At 46.5% G+C, this 22,009-nt stretch overlaps 1 protein-coding gene across 3 annotated transcripts in view; it reads left to right on the plus strand.

Moving 5' to 3' along the window:
* Positions 1-22,009, plus strand: part of cfap91 (cilia and flagella associated protein 91) — a 208,104-nt gene that overhangs the window by 176,714 nt on the left and 9,381 nt on the right. For 2 of the 3 annotated variants that reach the window (XM_070893568.1, XM_070893570.1), the window contains 3 exons: positions 5,842-5,990; positions 7,465-7,556; positions 9,989-10,782. In XM_070893568.1, the coding sequence (XP_070749669.1) occupies positions 5,842-5,990; positions 7,465-7,556; positions 9,989-10,167 (420 nt within the window). In that variant the 3' untranslated portion in view covers positions 10,168-10,782. Of the gene's footprint in view, positions 1-5,841; positions 5,991-7,464; positions 7,557-9,988; positions 10,783-22,009 lie in introns of those variants that run through there. The other variant, XM_070893569.1, reaches the window with a different exon arrangement.

Consider the following 22,009-nt stretch of genomic DNA (forward strand, 5'->3'; position numbering starts at 1 on the left):
TTTTCGACGCTGCACCTGTACTCCAGATGTGGTCTCACCAAGGCCAAGTACGGTTAATGGGATTGGCACGAAATTTGAGTGCAAATAGACAGCAGCAAAACAAGCCTACGAATGGGTGGAATTTCAGGTGGAATTTCCCAATTATGCCCCCACAGGAAATTTCACCCCCAGATATCTACATGCCGTTGGTACTTGCATATCATCTTGCCATGTATTTTCAGCTTTAAAAAGGGTAAGGGAAGGCTACTTGTTTACAGTTTTCACAGAATACTGGGCACAGTTGTCAAATTCAATCTCCAAAGCACCAGTAAAAATTCCATAATATAATTTACTATAAATATAATCCAGTCATTGTAACTGAGTAGGCCTAACGTTATCCCCATATGTTATAAAATAGTATTGGGCCAGATTATGCTGAAAGAATAACGGTGTCTGAATGATGTATGGCGTTATTATTGCACAAATCGGCCAGCAATTTGTAACAAGGCATACCTGTGAATAGCGAATTGCCATAGATTGTTGGCCAATTTGCACCACTCCACCATTGGCTTCACAAAAATGTCATCTTGCACTCGACCTTCCTGTGATTTGCAAATTAATTTTCCATTAAACATGCCACAGAGGTAAGTTTTTTAATTAACAGCATGGGTGCCCTTTTAACAATGTGATAATTATTAATGACTTCCAATCACCCTCTCTTGCCCAGAAAGTAAACAATTGTAAGTCTCATTTCTTCAGGTTGTGAATTGTTTTAGATTTTAAAAATGTCAAATTAAAAAAAAATGGTTTTCTTACTTTTCCTTTGTCTTTCTTCTTCTCTCTCTTAATCCAATCTTTCTTTCCCACTTTATTTCTGTTCCAGTACCTGATTTGACATTGAAATCACCCACGCCCCTTCTCAGTCATTCCTCTATTTATTTCTCAATCCTTAAATCTAATTGGATAAAGAGATACTCTGTTTGTCTCACCAAGGTTTCTGATGCCCTGTTGCCCTTGCTGTGCTGTTATCAGCTCTGACTTCCAGAAACTTTGGGGTCAAGTTTCGGCATGAGTTGCTTCTATTTTTTTGGAGCACCTAGTTTAGAATGGAGTATCTTAGAAATTGCAATTCTCGACATTTAGTTTGCTCCAGTTCTAGTCAGTTAGAACTGTTTCATTTTAGAACAGATGTTTTTTTTCAAAAGGGGGCGTGTCCGGCCTCTTACGCCAGTTTTACAAGTTTAGGCAGCGAAAACTTACTCCAAATTAACTTAGAATGGAATAAGTGTATATTTTTGTATGCTCAGAAAAACCTTACCTACACTTAGAAATCAGGCATAGGTTACAAATCAGGCGTAGGGAATGGGGGGGCGGGGAGGGGGGGAGAAAGAGAAGTTTACAAACATTAAACACTTCACTTTTACAAATAAAGAGCCATCATCAATAATAAATGATAAATAAATCAATAAATAAACCAATAAATCCATCAAAAAAATGTAAACATTTAAAAAATAATAAAAATCACGATAAATAAAAAATTATTTCTACTCACCTACTGCAGTACCAGGGAGAAGAGAGGGGGTGAGAAGAGAGAGAGAGAGGGGGAGGGGGAGAAAAAAGAGAGGGGGGGAAAGAGAGAGAGAGGGGAGGGGGAGAAGAGAGAGACAAAGAGGGGGGGAGAAGAGAGGGGGGAGAGAAGAGAGAGAGAGGGGGGAGAGAAGCGAGAGAGAGGGGGGAGAGAAGCGAGAGAGAGAGGGGGGAAAAGAGAGAGGGGGAGGAGGAGAAGAGAGAAAGAGGGGGGAGAGAAGAGAGAGAGAGAGGGGTGGGGAGAAGCGAGAGAAAGAGGGGGGAGAGAAGAGAGAGGGGGAGAAGAGGAACTGGGAGGGGAGAAGAAGAATGGGGGGGGCAGAAGAAGAACAGGGAGGGGGAAAAGAGGAACTGGGGTGGGGGGGGAGAAGAGGAACTGGGAGGGGGAGAAGAAGAATGGGGGGGAGAAGAAGAACAGGGAGGGGGAGAAGAGGAACTGGGGGGGGGAAGAACGGAGGGGACGGGCAGAAGCAGAACGGGGGGGGGAGCAGAAGAAGGCGAAGCCAGACCCCGTCGAGGACTTCGGGCAGGGCCCGCACACAGAAGACACCGATGACTCTTCGGGCGGGGCCCGCCCTCAGCGAGATGCCGAGCGGGCGGGCCCCGCCGACGAGGTAAGATGCGTCAGGCCACTCGGCCCGGGATAGGGGCAAGGTCCCTTCGGTCTGGGATAGTTGCGTCGCCCGGGAGACAGAACGCGCTGGGAGGGCCGGGAGCTACTGCGCACACGCGCAGCCTCCACTGCGCACAGGCACAGCTGCCGGCACTGTTTTTGGCGCAGGGCTGTAGCTCCGTCCCCAGCAGCTCCTGCTGCGCCGCGCCGAGCTAGAAACGGGCCTACAGATATCAGAGAATCGCGAGGTAAGTATTCGACGCAATTTTTATTCTACAAATTAGGTGGGCCTCTCTGATGTGCGGCATTCTAGCGGGAGTCCGAAACTTGAGCCCCTTGTGAGAAAATTGTTTTAAAACCTAAACCTGCATGAACAAGTCTAACTAACAGGGCACGCTGTGAGATGCCCCACTCCATTATCTTCCCATTCACTGTGAGCAATGCATGGGAGATATGCTAGTTTATGGTAAAATATATAGATATTGGACTGACAGAATTTGATATTGGCTTATCCCTAGTTAAATGTTTTGTTTACGATCTTGTGTTACAGAATGTTTGCTAAATGCTTTTTCATGAAAATAGTCATCATCATAGGCAGTCCCTCGGAATCGAGGAAGACTTGCTTCCACTCTTAACATGAGTTCTTAGGTGGCTGTACAGTCCAATACGAGAGCCACAGTCTCTGTCACAGGTGGGGCAGATAGTCATTGAGGGAAGGGGTGGGTGGGACTGGTTTGCCACATGCTCTAGACTGGGTCTTGTGTAACGAGAGAGCATTAATTAGCAATCTGAACGTGCGAGGCCCCTTGGGGAAGAGTGACCCTAATATGGTAGAATTCTTCATTAACATGGAGAGCGACACAGTTAATTCAGAGACTAGGGTCCTGAACTTAAAGAAAGGAAACTTCGATAGTATGAGACATGATTTTGGCTAGGATAGACTGGCAAATGATACTTAAAGGGTTGACGGTGGATAGGCAATGGCAGACATTTAAAGATCATATGGATGAATTACAACTATTGTACATCCCTGTCTGGCGTAAAAATAAAACAGGAAAGGTGGCTCAACCATGGCTAACAAGAGAAATTACGGATAGTGTTAACTCCAAGGAAGAGGCATATAAATTGGCCAGAAAAAGCAGCAAACCTGAGGACTGGGAGAAATTTAGAATTCAGCAGAGGGTTTAATTAGGAGGAGGAAAATAGAGTATGAGAGTAAGCTTGCAGGGATCATAAAAACTGACTGCAAAAGCTTCTAAAGATATCTGAAGAGAAAAAGATTAGTGAAGACTAATGTAGGTCCCTTGCAATCAGAATCAGGTGAATTCATAATGGGGAACAAGGAAATGGCAGACCAATTGAACAAATACTTTGGTTCTGTCTTCACCAAGAAAGACACAAATAACCTCCTGAAAATACTAGGGGACCGAGGGTCTAGCGAGAAGGAGGAACTGAGGGAAATCCTTATTAGTCAGGAAATGGTGTTAGGGAAACTGATGGGATTGAAGGCCGATAAATTCCCAGGGCCTGATAGTCTGCATCCCAGAGTACTTAAGGAAGTGGCCCTAGAAATATTAGATGCATTGGTGGTCTTTTTCCAAAATTCCATGGATTCTGGATCAGTACTTATGGATTGGAGAGTAGCTAATGTAACCCCACTTTTTAAACATGGAATTATAGACCGGTTAGCTGACATCGGTAGTGGGGAAAATGCTGGAATCAATTATTAAAGATGTAATAGCAGCGCATTTGGAAAGCAGAAACAGGATCGGTCCAAGTCAGCATGGATTTATGAAAGGGAAATCATGCTTGATGAATCTTCTAGAATTTTTTGAGGATGTAACTAGTAGAGTGGACAAGGGAGAACCAGTGGATGTGGTGTATTTGGACTTTCAAAAGGCTTTTGACAAGGTCCCACACAAGAGATTAATGTGCAAGATTAAAGCACATGATATTGGGGGTAATGTATTGACATGGATAGAGAACTGGTTGGCAAACAGGAAGCAAAGAGTGGGAATAAACAGTCCTTTTCAGAATGGCAGGCAGTGACTAATGGGGTTCAATGCTGGGACCCCAGCTATTTACAATATACATTAATGATTTAGACGAAGGAATTGAATGTAATATCTCCAAGTTTGCAGATGACACTAAGCTGGGTGGCAGTGTGAGCTGTGAGGAGGATGCTAAGAGGCTGCAGGGTGACTTGGACAGGTTAGGTGAATGGGCAAATGCATGGCAGATGCGGTATAATGTGGATAAATGTGAGGTTATCCACTTTGGTGGCAAAAACAGGAAGGCAGGTTATTATCTGAATGGTGACAAATTAGTAAAAGGGGAGATGCAACGAGACCTGGGTGTCATGGTACATCAGTCACTGAAGGTAGGCATGCAGGTACAGCAGGCAGTAAAGAAAGCAAATGGCATGCTGGCCTTCATAGCGAGAGGATTTGAATATAGGAGCAGGGAGGTCTTACTGCAGTTGTACAGGGCCTTGGTGAGGCAACACCTTGAGTATTGTGTGCCGTTTTGGTCTCCTAATCTGAGGAAGGACGTGCTTGCTATTGAGGGAGTGCAGCGAAGGTTCACCAGACTAATTTCCGGGATGGCAGGACTGACATATGAAGAAAGATTGGATCGGCTGGGCTTATATTTACTGGAATTTAGAAGAATGAGAGGGGATCTCATAGAAACATATAAAATTCTGACGGGACTGGACAGGTTAGATGCAGGAAGAATGTTCACGATGTTCCCGGGAAGTCCAGAACCAGGGGTCACAGTCTAAGGATAAGGGGTACGCCATATAGGCCCGAGATGAGAAGAAACTTTTTCACTCAGAGAGTGGTGAACCTGTGGAATTCTCTACCTCAGAAAGTTGTGGAGTCCAGTTCATTGGATATATTGAAGAGGGAGTTAGATGTGGCCCTTACGGCTAAGGGGATCAGAGAGTATGGAGAGAAGGTGGGAGTTGGGTACTAAAGTTGCATAATCAGCCATGATCATATTGAATGGCCTGCTCCTGCACCTATTTTCTATGTTTCTATGTTTCTTTTCGCTGCCTGCACTTGGTTTCTGCATGCTCTCGGCGTTGAGACTTGAGGTGCTCAGCGTCCTCCTGGATGCACCTCCTCCACTTGGGGCGATCTTTGGTCAGGGACTCCCAGGTGTCAGTGGGGATGTTGCACTTTATCAGGGAGGCTTTGAGGATGTCCTTCTAACGTTTCCGCTGCCCACCTTTGGCTCGTTTGCCGTGAAGGAGTTCCGAGTAGAGCGTTACAGAATGTTTACTAAATGCTTTTGCATGAAAATAGTATCCCTTTACTGTATCAACCATAGTGCATCACAGGACTGAAATGTAGATCTGTTACTTTCTTGGGATACACTTTGACAATCATCAGCCAAGCGGAATATGGATGAGGAAAGGGGTTGAGGGGAAGAAAGACTTGGACATTGCATCTAACCAAGTCACTACAGGCTCAGCATGAAGTAACATTACAGTTAAATTATTAGAGGTTTACTGTCAACTTTCCAGGTCAAAGAAGTTGGATGGTGAGTATCCCAGTGGTTAAACAAGGAAATTGGTAACATAGCCTTCTGCTCTCTTCTCTCACCCAAACTAATGTTATATAATTCAAGTGATTTTCTGTCATCCTTGTCTGGTACAGGTTGTTAAAGTACACCAGACCACAGTGGACTCTTATTTGGAGGACATCTTGTTGAAGTCCATGCAAGATACAGCAGAGGATCAAGCACGCCAAGAGATCAACAAAATGGCCGATGAAATCAATGATGTTGCCTATGAAATTGAGCAGCAGTATGTAGCTATTAATTACTCGTTTTGTGCATCTAAACTTGATCAGCTGTAAATTTTATCATGATCAAAGATTGAACCAGAATAGCATTTGCCTTTTTGTGGCCTTTTCTAACTCCATTCCCATCTTTATAGGTCTATGTATCTGCACTGTATCTTTTTGTTTCCTCCATTCATTACAAATTTTATAATTTAGGATATATTTTAAGTGTTCTTTTCTCTGCATTGAACTGCATCTGTCCAATCTACTAATCTGTCTCTGCCCTCTTGCATTCTTCCTCACAGTTTGCCATGCCTTCTAATTTGGTATCATCAGCAGACTTCAATATCATTCCTCTTGTACCTATATCCAAATCATTTATATTCATAAAAAACTATAGATACCAGCAGAAATCCCCGAGGCGCACATTCTGCTAATCTGAAAAAAATATTTACCTCTAATCTTAGCTTTCTGTCTCTTCACCTCTTCACCACCTCTGTCCATGCGGTTACTTCAGGAAAATATTATGCGAAAGCAGATGCAAACTTACTTTACCTCCTAGGAATAGAAAACTAATATAGATTGCAATGGCATCAAATATGTTGACCCAGAAAATCCTCAGGCCCACTGCACTGGCAAAGGTATGGCAATGCAGGCATAACTGACCTCTGCTTCGGACCCTGCCAGAGTATCTGGGGTGAGGGTGGAGTCACCTCATTTAGATATTTTCAGCGGACACCTGTGCCAGTTTGGACATATTTTGGGCACCCCCTTTGGGGGGCGGGATGAAAATGTGGTATTTGCTCCTTGAATGTATTTCTGGATCCTTCCCAGTTTTCTGATCAACCTGGCCTTTTCTGCCCAATTTAACCCCCCCCCCCCACCCCCACAATTGAGAAGCTTCAGGCTGTGTAATTTTGTATATTTCAAAAGTATTGCCAATTAGAAACTGGAATGTTTCTGAATTTCTCTCATTTTACTTTAATATTCAGCACATGTACAGTAACATTTTTGTAAATGTTACGTGGAAGGAACTGTACATATTTAAAAACCCTGCTTTTTGTGTACTCGCCCAAGATGGTTGTTGAAAGCTTTAATCGGTTTGAGATACATTATTCCAGACTGTAATCATTTGAGATGGGCATAGTACAGATCAGTCAAATAGAATTATGTCATATGGTGGTGTGCGTTTAAGTATACTCTCAAATTCCTCACTGCTTTGAGTATCTTGTCTGCTGCAAGGAGGCCCTGAGTGGAGGCCAATGGTGGCACTGCTTTTAAAAATTACAAAGTGCAGAACTATTTGAAAATTTACGATTGTGAAGGTATTAATTTGGCTCTTATTCTGATAATGGAAAATAATTAATTATGTGATACACTGCTTATCCCATCACTTAGGGAATGTATTTCATTCAGGATGAACTGTTGCTTCCAAGTAGAAAATGTAGTGATTTATTCTGCTAAACAATAGTCTGACATTTTGCATTTTTTCATTAGCCGGACCCAGCTACAATCCGAAGAGATAGTTTCAGAATTGGTCCACAGCTTCTTAATTCCAGAAGCGCACAAAATAATAATGAGGGACAGAGGTAAGAAATATTAAAATGCGTAGAGAAACAGCCCTGATATTAATGGGGAAGCTGGGAGGGAGCAGAGGGGCAGTTTTGTAATTGGGAAATCCAGAAGAACGGGTTTCCCTCGGGTTCTGTCGAATTTAACTGCAGGACCTGATTAGCATTTTTGGAATCCGTCTCCCTGCTGCAGCCAGCCTGATTGAGAGGCTGGCCGGCTGATAGGAGGATAAACCTACGGCGCTAGCAGGGGAGCGGAGAGGATGGAGGGAGTGATCAGGAGTCAGGGGGACATCTAAAGCGGGACAGGAGAGGTCGGGGTTAGCTAGGGTCGATGGGGGGGGCTAGGAGACATCAGGGGTCGAGGGGCACATCAACAGGCTGGCAGGGGAGATCGGGGGAGGTGACATTGATTTGGAAGAACGAAGCTATTATCTTTGGTCCCCCCCACAAACTACATTCCCTAACCACTGACTCAATCCCTCTCCCTAGCATCAATCTGAGGGTAAACAAGACTGTTCACAAGCTAGTGTCATATTTGACCCTGAAATGAATTTCCAGCCACATATCCGCGGCATAACTAAAACTGCCTTTTTCCACCTCTGTAACATTGTCCGCCTCTACCCCTGCCTCAGCTCTTCTGCTGCGGAAACCCTCATTCCCTCTAGACTTGACTACTGCAACTCACTCCTGACCGGCCTTCCACATTCCACACTACGTAAACTTGAAGACATCCAAAACTCAGCAGCCCGTGTACTAACCCGCACCAAGTCAAGATCACTCATCTCCCCTGTGCTTTCTGACCTACATTGTCTCCCAGTTAAACAATGCCTCGATTTCAAAATTATCAACCTTGTTTACAAATCAATTTATGGCCTTGCCCCTCCCTATCTCTGTAATCTTTTTCAGCCTCACAATCCCTCAAGATGTCTGCGCTACTCCAATTCTGGCCTCTTGAACATATAAGAACATAAGAATTAGGAACAGGAGTAGGCCATCTAGCCCCTCGAGCCTGCTCCGCCATTCAATAAGGTCATGGCTGATCTGGCCGTGGACTCCACTTACCCGCCCGCTCCCCATAACCCTTAATTCCCTTATTGGTTAAAAATTCCCTTATTGGTTAAAACTAATAACCTCATCCCTCATTATAACTGTTCAACCATCGGTGGACGTGCCTTCAGCTGCCTGGGCCCTAAACTCTGGAACTCCCTCCCTAAACCTCTCCGCCTCTCTACTTCTCTTTCCTTCTTTTAGAAACTCGTTAAAACCTACCTCTTTAAACAAGCTTTTGAACATCTGCCTTAATTTCTTCTATGGCTCGGTGTCAAATTTATCTGTTTGACTGTAACACTGTAGTGAAGCGCCTTGGGACGTTTTACTATGTTAAAGGCGCTATATAAATAAAAGTTATTATTATTATTGATGTGGATGCCGGAGAGGTCACGAGAGATGAGAAGTAGGTCGCGGGGGACCAAGGGAGGACTTGGGGAGGCAGGAGGAGATAGTGGGACGTGGAGGATATTGGATCGCAAGGAGGAAGCAGCGATTGCTGGGGAGGGTAACAGCTTGGTGGGGTGGGAGGGCAGCACTCTTGCTGCTTCCATGCAACTGCCCTCGTCTCCCTTTAGCTGCCATGTTTCCCAAGGCCCGGGTAGCCTGGCTGGCCAGTGTTAAAGCTGGAACAGGGGAAAAAATGTGAACCATTCGGCCTCATTAAAATAGTAAAACGAGCGGCCCGCCTCCTGGAAGTGGGTTGGTTCCCCCACCCCACAGCCCCATCCTGCCTTTATTGAAACCAGAAGTGGGCAGGTTCGAGGCAGGTTGGCTACATGTTCGTGTTTGAGATTTTATTTACATTTTTACTTCCCATCCGACCCAAGCCCACCCATTTTGAGGGTTAAAATTCCCTCCATTATATTTGGATTTATTATCAAAACAAGATTTTTGAATTTGCTAAACCAAATATGAAGACAGATGGTAAGACAAGTTCTAAGGATCCCGCATCGTTCTCTTGCAAATAGAGCCATTCTATGAGGGCAGGCCACTTGCACTTTGTTTTCTTTATTTTGATATAATTTTCAAACTGATGTCATTCCTCAGCTTCTCACTACATCCATGCTAGTAGTCCCATCAATATCAGTGAGGAAAGATTAAGGAAGATTTTTTTTAAATTCCCACTATTAAAATCCATGTCACTTGGTGCTTTAAGCGGAGTTTAGTGTGGGAAAAACACAGTTGCTAATTTCGTAAAGGGTGAACATTCATAAATGCCAGCAGAAGTGGGCATTATCTCACTGCGCTAAACTTAAACAATGTTTTTTTTTAAGTAAATCCAGTTATTTAGGAAAGGTTTTGCAGTTTTATAAATGTCTCTAATTATGCTTTAGAATTCCATCAGAAAGATACAGAGAATCATTCATGAAATTTTTTTTCTTCTTTTCCTCCAATAGTAAAACTATTCCAAAGTAGACATCGCCTTGCCGCCCACCGCATCATTCATAATGAGGCTGAACTTGTCATAGAAGATGCATCCGTACCTATGTCACAAACCAGCAGTGCTGCACAGCATGCTTTAAATGTTTCTCTCAGCAAGGTGGAGAAAGAGCTGAAGAAGATCAATGAATCATAAAGTGAGAAACTGGAAAGTTTTAAATCTGCATCCGAGAGTAGGAAAGGAGACTGGGGCATAATTTTCAATTGCACTATTCGGGTACCAAATGTACTGGGTGTAACAATTTTTTGAGCCATTCAAAATTTGTGATTTTTTTTTCTGGTTTTGTGCCTTTCTCCGGGGACTACACGGCTGCAAGTGGGCAGGGATTATGCAGGAAGTCTAAACAGGCCTATGTAACCTGAGCTTTTCCCCTGTCCATTCGCGTGAGCACTTTGGCTGCCGCTTCGGACCCGAGCCATTCAATACTTTTCCATTTCCCCCCCCTTTCCTTTTCTATTTATCGCTCCCTGACCATTCTCCCCTATCATCATCAGGGACGGATTAAGGGTGCCTCAGGCCCCGGTCAGTACCCCGGCCATGAGCCCCCTACTCCCATTCACATCCTGCAGTAAATGACATTAGTGAGCTAAGTCACACGGCAATATACTGAGTATGAATCAGGTCAAGGTCAGATCAGGTCTACATCTCGGGTTATGTTCTCATTGATACTATGACGACACTCATTTAATATTTTATTATGTTTCCAAACAATCAAACCAATACCTTGATGAGATCCTGTATAAACAGTAAACAACAATGCTTTAATAAAAAAAAATCCTTACATTTTGAAACAAAATCGACAATGACAACAATTTAGAACAAGACAGCGCAATTTTTTTGGAAGACCATCATTTGTCATTTGCATCCCATTTTCTCCACAGAGGCAACTACAAGTATAACATTACATTGGTCTTTTCCTAGATTTTTGTCGGCTAAACTCGTCAATGATTTTCGAGAAGTCAAGTCTTCTCAGTACTTCACTCTCGATGCCCATGATTGAAAGACTATTAAGTCGATCTTGTCCCATTCGGTTCCTGACCTCATCCTTGATGTTTTTAGTGTCGAGAAGGACCACTCACTACTGCAATTTGATACCATCATCAATAGATGTATCCAAAGAGCTATTTCAATGCTAGAAAAGGTTTGGGTGAGGGTGTGCGTATGGAGGAATTGGTACATTGTCAGCTCTGCTGACTTGTTTGTTTGACACAAATTGAGGTTTAAAGCTCTGTCGAGGATGCCACCAAGCTAGAAAATGGGATGAATAGGTTCCAGATCTTTGGGATAGGTGTGGGCAAGATTTGCTGCGGCTTGCTTGATCTCATGAGTCGAGAGAGTGCCTAGCTTGGACAGGAATCCAAACTTACAAGAAGTCAAGTCCTCTCAGTACTTCGGTACTTACAAACAGCGCCAATCCCCGACCTAGGAGGGAACACCTGAGGAGGAGCGGGTATAAAGCAGCCAACCATTGCAGGGAGCAAGGCGAGCAGCTCAGAGAGAGCGACAAAGGCAAAGAGGGCGACTACTTCAACGTCACAGGAAAGCAGGGAAGTGATTGGTTGGTGAATTTCTCTCTCTTTTCTTGGGCATTGCTTTAAATTAAGGGGCAGGATTAAAAACTAAAACAAAGTAATTGAATACAATATTGAAGGGAGGATAGGTGATGTGTCCATTGAGGTCCATCGCGACCACATCTGCAGCAAGTGTCTGCAGCTCGAGGAACTTCGGCTCTGTGTTGATGAGCTGGATTCCGAGCTGCAGACACTGCGACACATCAGGGAGGGGGAGAGTTACCTGGACACTGCATTCCAGGAGGCAGTCACGCCCCTTGCATTAATTAATTCAAATTTGGTCCGTGGTCAGGGACAGGAGGATGTGACTACAAGTGAGGAAGGTATTGGGACCCAGGATGTAGTGATGGAGGAGCCTCAGCCCTTGCTCTTGTCTCACAGGTACGAGGCTATTACTCCCTGTGTGGACAAGAACAGGGACTGCAGGGAGGATGAGCAAACTGACTACAGCACCATGGTACAGGGCGCCATTCAAGTGGGGGGAGTAAAAAGAAATGTGGTAGTGGTGGGGGTCAGTATCGTTAGTATTATGTCTCGAATAAAGCAATGTAACTGAGTACTGTAGACATTAGTAAGTGTGACCTTAGTCTCTTTATTCTAACCCCAGAGTGTTGGTACAGCATGGGAGACCTGCTTATATACAGTGCTCCCAAGGGATGTTGGGATCCCTTGGGACTCCAACAGGTACGCCCTCTGGTGGCAGTGGAATGCTGTTTACATAGTGTTGCATACATAACATCACTCCCTCCCAAAGTCAATAGTACACTTGTTTACAGGGTGAGACGATCTGGGGCTTTCCGCTCCCGAGTCGATCGTCTCGGTACAAATGCAGGTGCAGGTGAGTTGGTTGGGCCTTCGCTGGGCTGCTGCGCAGCTGGTCTTGCTGGGCTGCTGGGGATGATGAGTTCAGCTTCATGATCAACCGTGATGTCGGTTGCCACTTGTGTGTGTATCGGAGGGTCGAAGTTGGTGGTGTCCTCTTCAGGTTGCGCGTGGCAGTCTGTGAATCGCAGTTTGGTTTGGTCCAAATGCTTTCTGCAACTTAGTCCATTTGCGAGTTTGACCTGAAACATTCTACTCCCTTCTTTGACTATGACAGTGCCAGCAAGCCATTTGGGACCATGTTCATAGTTGAGTACAAATTGACTTCAATATCGCGTGACAAATTTGGTACATGCTTTGTTGATGCCGCCTGCCCTTTTCATGAGCGCTCTTTTCATGAACGGCTCGGCTGGGGGAACCCCGCTGAGCGAGTTGGGTCTGGTGCGGTAGCTGAGCAGCACTCAGGACAGGCGGGTCTGCAGGGAGCCTTCCGACGCTCGTTCCAAGCTTTGCTTGATGGTTTGGACTGCCCGTGCTGCCTGGCCGTTAGATGTGGGTTTGAACAGGGTAGATGTGACATGCTTGATCCCATTGTGGGTCATGAGTTCCTTGAATTCAGCGCTGGTGAAACACGGCTCGTTGTCACTGATAAGGACATCAGGCAGGCCGTGCATGGCAAACATGGCTCGTAGGTTTTCGATGGTGGCAGTGGACATGCTTACAGACATTATTACACACTCAATCCATTTTGAATAAGCATCCACAACAACCAAGAACATTTTGCTTAGGAACGGGCCAGCGAAGTCAACATGGATCCGAGACCACGGTTTGCAGGACCATGACCACAAACATAGCGGTGCCTCCCTGGATGCATTGCTCAGTTGAGAACAAGTGTTTCATTGGCGCACGCAAGACTCCAAATCTGAGTCTATGCCGGGCCACCACACATGGGATCTGGCTATAGCTTTCATCATTACTATGCCTGGGTGGGTGCTGTGTAAGTCGCATATGAACGTTTCCCTGCCTTTCTTGGGCTAAACCATGTGATTACCCCACAAAAGACAGTCCGCCTGTATGGACATTTCGTCTTTACGCCGCTGGAACGGCTTGATCTCTTCTTGCATCTCTGCTGGGGCGTTGGACCAGCTCCCATGGAGGAAACGTTTTTTTATAAGGGACAGTAAAGGATCCTGGCTGGTCCAGGTCCTGATCTGGCAGGCCGTAACGGGTGACCTTTCGTTTTCAAATGCATCCATCCATCACCAAGAGCAAGTCTGCAGGCTGTGCCATTTTCACCCCGGTGGTGGGCAATGGTAGCCAACTGAGGGTGTCAGCGCAGTTCTCTCTGCCTGGCCTGTGGCGAATTACATAGTTATATGCAGTCAGCGTGAGCGCCCATCTTTGGATGCGAGCAGAGGCATTGGTATTGATACCTTTGCTCTCTGAGAATAGTGATATGAGCGGCTTGTGGTCAGTTTCTAACTCGAACTTAAGCCCAAACAGATACTGATGCATTTTTTTTACCCCATATACGCATGCCAGAGCTTCTTTTCCAATCATGCTGTAGGCCCTTTCGGCCTTGGACAAGTTCCTAGATGCATAAGCGACCGGTTGCAATGTTCCCGATTCGTTAGCTTGTTGTAATACACCCCGAACCTGTACAATGACGCATTTCAAGCTAACACTAAACGTTTACATGGACCGTACAAGACAAACAGTTTGTTGGAACATAACAGATTTCTGGCTTTCTCAAAAGCTGTCTCTTGTGATTTACCCCATACCCAGTCATCTTCCTTGCATAGCAACGCATGTAGAGATTCCAGCAAGGTGCTTAGCCCGGGTAGGAAATTACCAAAATAATTGAGGAGTCCCAGGAACGACCACAGCTCTGTCACGTTCTGTGGTCTTGGCGCGTTCTTGATGGCCTCTGTCTTGGCATCGGTGTGTCTGATGCCATCTGCCGTGATTTTTCTCTCTAAGAACTCGAACTCTGGCGCCAGGAAAACACACTTCGAGTGTTTCAACCTGAGTCTCACATGATCTAGCCAACTTAGAACCTCCTCCAGGTTCCTCAAGTGTTCTGTAAAGTCCTGTCCCCTCAGTACAGATTCACACGAGGCATATAGTGAAGTCAAGGTCACTCTGGACCTGCACCTTTATTTCACAGCTGTCCTTATATACCTGTCTCTTGCAAGTGCGCCCCTGGTGGTAAGGTATGCTGGTGGTTACAGGTCATACCTTATTACAGTCATGTATAGCATGTTAGGATACAGTTATATATAATAATGTAAGATACATGACATCACCCTCCCCCAAGGTCTTATTGTCTTTATAGGTTCAGTCTCTCAGGTGGTCTACGCTCTCGCATGGAGCGTCTGAGTTGTGGTTCAGTTGTTTGCCTTGGTGTCTGTTTTTCTTTGGGTGTGGTTGCTGGTATCTCGCCTGGGCTGTCTGTTTCGATTGGTGTGATTGTTGTTGACTCGCCTGGGCTGTCTGTTGGGATTGCCCTTTCCTCAGGTTGTTCCCTCTGTCTGTCCACCAGGTGTGGTGCGAGTTCCACATTGTAGTCTGCCTCTGGTTCCGCAGTGTTGTTGGTAAATCTGCTTTTGACTTGGTCTACATGCCTCCGGCAGGTTTTGCCATTGTCCATTTGTACAACCAGGAGTCTGTTTCCTTCCTTAGCCCGTTACTGTCCCTGCAAGCCATTTGGGACCCCTGCCATAGTTTAGTACAAACACTTTGTCCCCTATCTCATTCCATCTCCCCCTCGAATTTCTGTCATGGTATTCAGTCAGCTTACGGCGCTTTGCCTCAACGATTTTGTGCATGTCTGGGAGGATTAATGAGAGCCTTGTTTTTAAAGTCCTTTTCATCAACAGTTGCGCGGGGGGATCCCAGTCAGTGAGTGCAGACGAGATCTGTATGCCAGCAGCAGTCGCGACAGGCGACCCTGCAGCGTGGGACCTTGGATTTTAAGCATGCCTTGTTTAATGATTTGCACTGCTCTCTCCGCCTGGCCATTGGAGGCCGGCTTGAACGGTGCCGTCTTGACGTGATTTATGCCGTGGTCAATTATAAAGTCTTGGAATTCCGTGCTGGTGAAGCACGGACCATTGTCACTGACCAATATGTCAGGGATTCCGTGCGTTGCAAACATGGTTGCGAGGCTCTCCACAGTGGTGGAGGCTGTGCTCGAGTTTAAAATGGTGCATTTGATCCACTTTGAAAATGCATCTACAACTACGAGGAACATTTTGCCCATGAATGGGCCCGCATAGTCTACGTGCAACCGCGACCATGGTTCGGTAGGCCAGACCCAGGGGCTCAGTGAAGCCTCCCTGGGGGCATTGCTGAGTTGGGCACAAATGGTGCACCTTCGGACGCAGAGTTCCAAGTCCAGGTCACCAGACGTGGGATCTGGCTATGGCCTTCATGAGAACGATCCCCGGGTGCTCGCGGTGGAGCTCCCGGACAAATGCCTCTCTGCCTCTCAGAGGCATGACTACTCGGCTGCCCCACATCAGGCAGTCTGCTTGTAGTGATAGCTCATGCATGCGCCTGTGAAAGGGTTTTAATTCCTTGGGGCAGGCATCGCGAGCTTCTGCCCAGTCACCGGTTAGGACACATCTTTTTACTCAGGATAACGTGGGGTCGCTGGCCGTGCAGGCTCTGATTTGGCGAGCCGTCATGGGCGAACCTGTGGACTCAAAGGCATTGATTGCCATGACTATCTCACAGTCCTGTTCGTCAGACCCTTCCGTGGTTGCCAGGGGTAGCCTGCTGAGCGCATCGGCACAGTTGTCTGTGCCTGGTCTGTGCCTTATGGTATAATCGTAGGACGCCAGCATGAGTGCCCACCGTTGAATTCGCGCCGAGGCGTTGACGTTTATTGCCTTGCTCTCGGATAGGAGGCACGTGAGGGGCTTGTGGTCAGTTTCTAACACGAACTTAGCCCCGAAAAGGTATTGGTGCATCTTTTTGACACCGTACACGCACACGAGCGCCTCCTTCTCCACCATTCCATACCCGCGCTCTGCCCGCGAAAGTGACCTGGAGGCATAAGCTATGGCTTGTAATTTGCCCGCACTATTGACGTTGCAAAATGCACCCGACCCCATACGCTGACGCATCGCATTTGAGAACTAGCTTTTTACCTGGGTCAAAGAAAGTTAAAACACTGTTGGAACACAGAAGGTTGCGTGCCTTATTAAAGGCGCGTTCCTGGGCGTCCCCCCAAAACCAATCGCACCCTTTCCTGAGTAGCACGTGGAGAGGCTCCAGCAGCATGCTTAAGTTCTGCATAAAGTTCCCAAAGTAATTGAGAAGCCCGAGAAAGGCACGCAGTTCTGAGACATTCCAGGGCCTGGGTGCCAGGTGAATTGCTTCTGTTTTGGACTCTGTTGGGCGGATTCTATCAGCGGCAATCCTTCTGCCCAAAAATTCAACCTTGGGTACGAGAAACAGGCACTTGGATTTCTTGACTCGTAGGCCTACCCGATCCAACCGCTTTAGTACTTCCTCCAAATTACGGAGATGGGAGTCCGTGTCCCTGCCCGTGATAAGTATGTCGTCTTGAAATACAACCATCCCCGGGATGGACTTGAGCAGACTCTCCGTGTTGCGCTGGAATATGGCAGCTGCCGACCTGATGCTGAATGGGAATTGATTGTACGTGAAAAAGCCTCGATGTGTGTTGATGGTGGTGAGTAGCTTGGATTCCACGGTCAATTCTTGCTTTGTATATGCAGATGTGAGGTCTAGTTTTGAGAAACGTTTATCTCCAGCCAATGTGGCAAATAAGTCCTCCATTCTGGGCAGCGGGTACTGGTCCTGTAGGGAGACTCTGTTTATGGTAGATTTGTAGTCCCCACAGATTCGTACGGATCCATCAGGCTTCATGACTGGGACGATGCGATTTGCCCAGTCGCTAAATTCCGCAGGTGATATAATGCCTTCCCGCAGAAGCCTGTCTAGTTCGTGTTCAATCTTTTCCCTCATCACATAGGGTACTGCTCTGGCCTTGTGATGGACCGGTCTAGCATCCTGTGTGATGTAGATTTTGACTTTGGCCCTTTGAAAGTGCCCACACATGGATGAAAGAGATGTTCAAATCGCTTTATAACTGTTGAGCAAGAGGTCCGTTCCTCTAATGACATGGCATGGACATCATCCCATTTCCAGTTTAGTTTTGCCAGCCAGCTTCTCCCCAGCAGTGCTGGGGGATCTCCGGGGACAATCCACAGAGGAAGTCGGTTCACTGTCCCTTTGTGTGTGACAGAGAGCATGGCGCTGCCGAGGACTGGTACGATTTCTTTGGTATAGGTCCTTAGTTTGGTGTCAATCCTTATGAGTTTTGGTCTGTCTCTTTTATGCGGCCACAGTTGCTCAAATTGTTGAGCGCCCATGAGAGATTGACTCGCTCCCGTATCCAGCTCCACGTTGACAGATATCCCGTTGAGTAGGACCCTCATCATTATAGGAGGCGACCTATTGTAGGAGCAGCGGCCATTGATCGTGTTGACCCGCTGTACATCGGTGTCCCGGGTGCTGTCCCCACCATCTTCTGGTCCGCTTTCCGACCCATCCGATTCGTATACCAGCCGAGCTGCCGTTTTTTTGCACATGCGGGCCAAATGCCCTGTATATTCACAATTTCTGCAAACAGCCTGCTGAAATCGACATCCCCTTGACGAGTGCCCACCCCCACACCTCCAGCACAGACCTGTTCCATTGTTCAAAGTGTTTCCAAAGAATGAGCTGCGTCTGGCTGATCTCTCTTGAGCTTCTCTCAGTTTGTAGTTGATTGCTCGCATTGTGGGTTGATGAGGTGTGAACGGCCGTTCCTGTGGCCCTTGATGGCTTCTGTCTTCTGTCGAGAGCCTGTCCCCCCGGTTTTGTCTGTGTGTGGGGGTAGCAGCTTGTTTAGTGCTGTGAACTTCTTGTTCCGATATTTCGTTAGTTGTCGTACCTGCATTGTAAATCAACCTCATTTCTTCTTCCCCTACCAAGAATGCCTGTGCAACCAGTGCTGCTGCCTCTAAGGTCAGGTTCTTGGTCTCTATGAGCTTTCGGAATATGCCTGCGTGGCCTATTCCTTCAATGAAAAAGTCTCTCAGCATTTCTCTCCTCAGTTCATCGGAGAACTCACATAAACTAGCCAACCTCCGAAGTTCCGCCACGAAGTCGGGTATGCTCTGGCCCACACAGCGTCTGTAGTTGTAGAACCTGTGTCTGGCCATGTGTAGGCTGCTCGCTGGCTTCAGGTGGTCTCTTACCAGTGTGCTCAATTCTTCAAACGACTTGCTTGCTGGTTTCTCGGGTGCCAACAGATTCTTCATTCAAGCGTATGTTTTCGAGCCACAGCTGGTCAAGAGATGGGCTCTTCTCTTGTCTGCCTTATTGTCGCCTAACCAGTCTTTGGTTACAAAGCTTTGCTGGAGCCTTTCTATAAAGTCCTCCCAATTGTCTCCCGCATTGTAATTTTCATCTGATCCGTTGTTCGCATTCTGTGGATTCTGTAATCCCGTAACTCGTCGCCACTGTAAAGTCCTGTCCCCTCAGTACAGATTTACACGAGCATCTAGTGAAGTCAAGGTCACTCTGGACCTGCACCTTTATTTCATAGCTCTGGAATGCTGCACTTGCCTGAGACCTGTCCTTATATACCTGTCTCTTGCAAGTGCACCCCTGGTGGTAAGGTTTGCTGGTGGTTACAGGTCATAGCTTATTACTGTCATGTATAGCATGTAAGGATACAGTTATATATAATAATGTAAGATACATGACATGTTCGATGGTGTCCCAACCTGTGATCAATATGTCGTTCTGGAAAACCATGGTACGCGGAACCGACTTTAGCAGACTTCCCATGTTCCTTTGAAAAATCGCCGGAGCCGATCAAATCCCAAACAGACATCTATTGTAGATGAACAGACCTTTGTGCGTGTTGATGCAGGTGAGGCCTTTCGAAGATTCCGCCAGCTCCGGCGTCATGTAGGCCGAGGTCAGGTCCAACTTGGTGAATGTCTTTCCTCCTGCCAGCGTTGCAAATAGGTTGTCTGCCTTGGGTAGCGGGTACTGGTCCTGCAGCGAGAAACGGTTAATCGTTACTTTATAGTCCCCACAAATTCTGACCATGCCGTCGCCCTTGAGAACCGGAACAATCAGACTGGCCCACTCGTTGAACTCCACCGACACGATGATGCCCTCTCGTTGCATCCTGTCTAGCTTGATCTCCACTTTCTCTCGCATCATATATGGCACCGCCTGTGCCTTGTGGTGGATGGGTCGTGTACCAGGAACCAAGTGGATCTGCACCTTCGCCCCCGAGAAACTTCCAATGCCTGGCTTAAACAACGATGGAAACTTGCTCAGAAGCGTCGACGGACGAAAGCGCTCGGATGTCGCCCCAGTTCCAGCGGATTTTTCCCAGCCAGCTTCTGCCGAACAGTGTGAGGCCATCTCCTGGTACAATAAATAGTGGGAGTTTGTGCACTGCTCCATCATAGAAGAGTTTTACTGTTGTGCTGCCAATTTACAGGGATCAGTTCTTTAGTGTAAGTTCTCAGTTTGGTATGAATAGAACTCAGCTTGGGCCTTTGTGCCTTGTTGCACCACAGCCTGTTGAAGACCTTTTTGCTCATGATGGACTGACTCACACCCGTGTCCAGGTCCATGGATACTGGAATTCCGTTCAATTTGACTTTTAACATGATCGGTGGACATTTTGTGGTGAAGGTGTGTACCCTTTACATTTCTGTCTCCTCGGTTTAAGTCTCTAGTACAGTTTGATCCGCCATGGATCAGTCTTCCTCTGCAACGAGGTGGTTTGCAGCTCGTCTGCACATTCGCTGGAGGTGTGCCCATTGTTCCACAGCCTTTGCACTCATAGTGTTTGAAGCGGCATTGATGGACTCAATGATCCCCTCTGCAGCGCCAACAAGGTGCCAATTGCCTCGCATTAACGCTTGATGGCGGACTCTGGGTCATCTGAGATCATGCAGCTGCAGGCGTGTACGTTCTGCCATGTACATTCCTGCCAGAAAATGACATTACTTTGTGTACAGTACTTGCCAAAACATCTTTGTGCTGCGAAATTTGTTTGGTGTTATCGCTGGTGGACATAAATGCCTGGCTTTATGGCTTTGCTCAGGTTTGGTGTTTCAACAGTCAATAGTTTGCGAAGGATAAACTCATGGCCAATGCCAAGTACAAAGAAGTCTCTTAGCATTTGCTCCAGGAATCCATCGAATTCGCAATATCCTGCAAGGTGCCTTAGTTCGGCGACATAGCTCGCCACTTCCTGGCCTTCAGACCGTTGGCATGTGTAAAATTGATACCTTGCCATCAGAACACTCTCCTTCAGATTTAGGTGATCCCGGAACAGCGTACACAGTTCTTCATACGATTTGGTTGTTGGTTCCACTGGAGCAAGAAGAATCTTCATGAGGCGAAAGGTTGTTGCCCCACAGACAGTGAGGAGGATCGCCCTTTGAGTTGCTCCACGAAGGCCTCCCAATCGCATGGTTCGTTATCTCGTCGCCAGTTGTTATGTCTCAAATAAAGATGTAACTGAGTACTGTAGACGTGAGTAAGTGTGACCTTAGTCTCTTTATTCTAACTCCAGAGTGTTCATACAGCATGGGAGGCCTTCTTATATACAGTGCTCCCAAGGGATGCTGGGATCCCTTGGGACTTCAACAGATACGCCCTCTGGTGGAGGTGGAATGCTGGTTACATAGTGTTGCATACATAACAATTAGGGGGATAGATACATTTCTCTGCAGCCGAGAGCGTGAGTCCTGAAGGTTGTGTTGCCTGCCCGGTGCTAGGGTTAAGGTAAGGACATCTCCTGGAGAGGAACTTGGAATGGGAGGGGGAAGATCCAGTTGTTGTGGTCCACATGGGTACCAACGACATAGGTAGGACAAAAAAGAGGTTCTGCTGAGGGAGTTTGAGCAGCTAGGGGCCAAATTAAAAAGCAGGACCACAAAGGTAATAATCTCTGGATTACCACCTGAGCCACAAGCAAATTTGTATAGGGTAAATAAGATCAGAGAGTTAAACACGTGGCTCAAAGACTGGTATGGGAGAAATGGGATTTGGTCCGTGAGACATTGGCACCAGTACTGGGGTAAGAGGAAGCTGTTCCATTGGGATGGAATCCCCTCAGACCGTGCTGGGACCAGTGTCCTTGTGAATCGAATAATTAGGGCTGTAGATAGGGCTTTAAACTAATTAGTGTGGGGGGAGGGTTCAGGTGAGCAGGAATTTAAAAAATCAAAGAGCAAGGAGAAGGCAATAGAGCAGGGTAGGACTGGGGAAAATGATAACTAGAGCATAACAGGAAGGGACAGAATGTATAAACGTAAGAGTGTATCAGAAAGTGGGGTCAAAGCAGGAAAAATGGTTAAAAAAAATTACATGCTCTTTATCTGAATGCACGTAGCAAAATAGATGAGTTGACGGCACAAATAGATACAAATGGGTGTGATCTGATAGCCATTACAGAGATGTGGTTGCAAGGTGACCAAGGCTAGGAACTAAATATTATGGGGTATTTGACAATTCGGAAGGACAGACAG

The sequence above is a fragment of the Pristiophorus japonicus genome, chromosome 11 (assembly GCF_044704955.1).
Source record: "Pristiophorus japonicus isolate sPriJap1 chromosome 11, sPriJap1.hap1, whole genome shotgun sequence".
Taxonomy (NCBI): Eukaryota; Metazoa; Chordata; class Chondrichthyes; family Pristiophoridae; genus Pristiophorus; species Pristiophorus japonicus.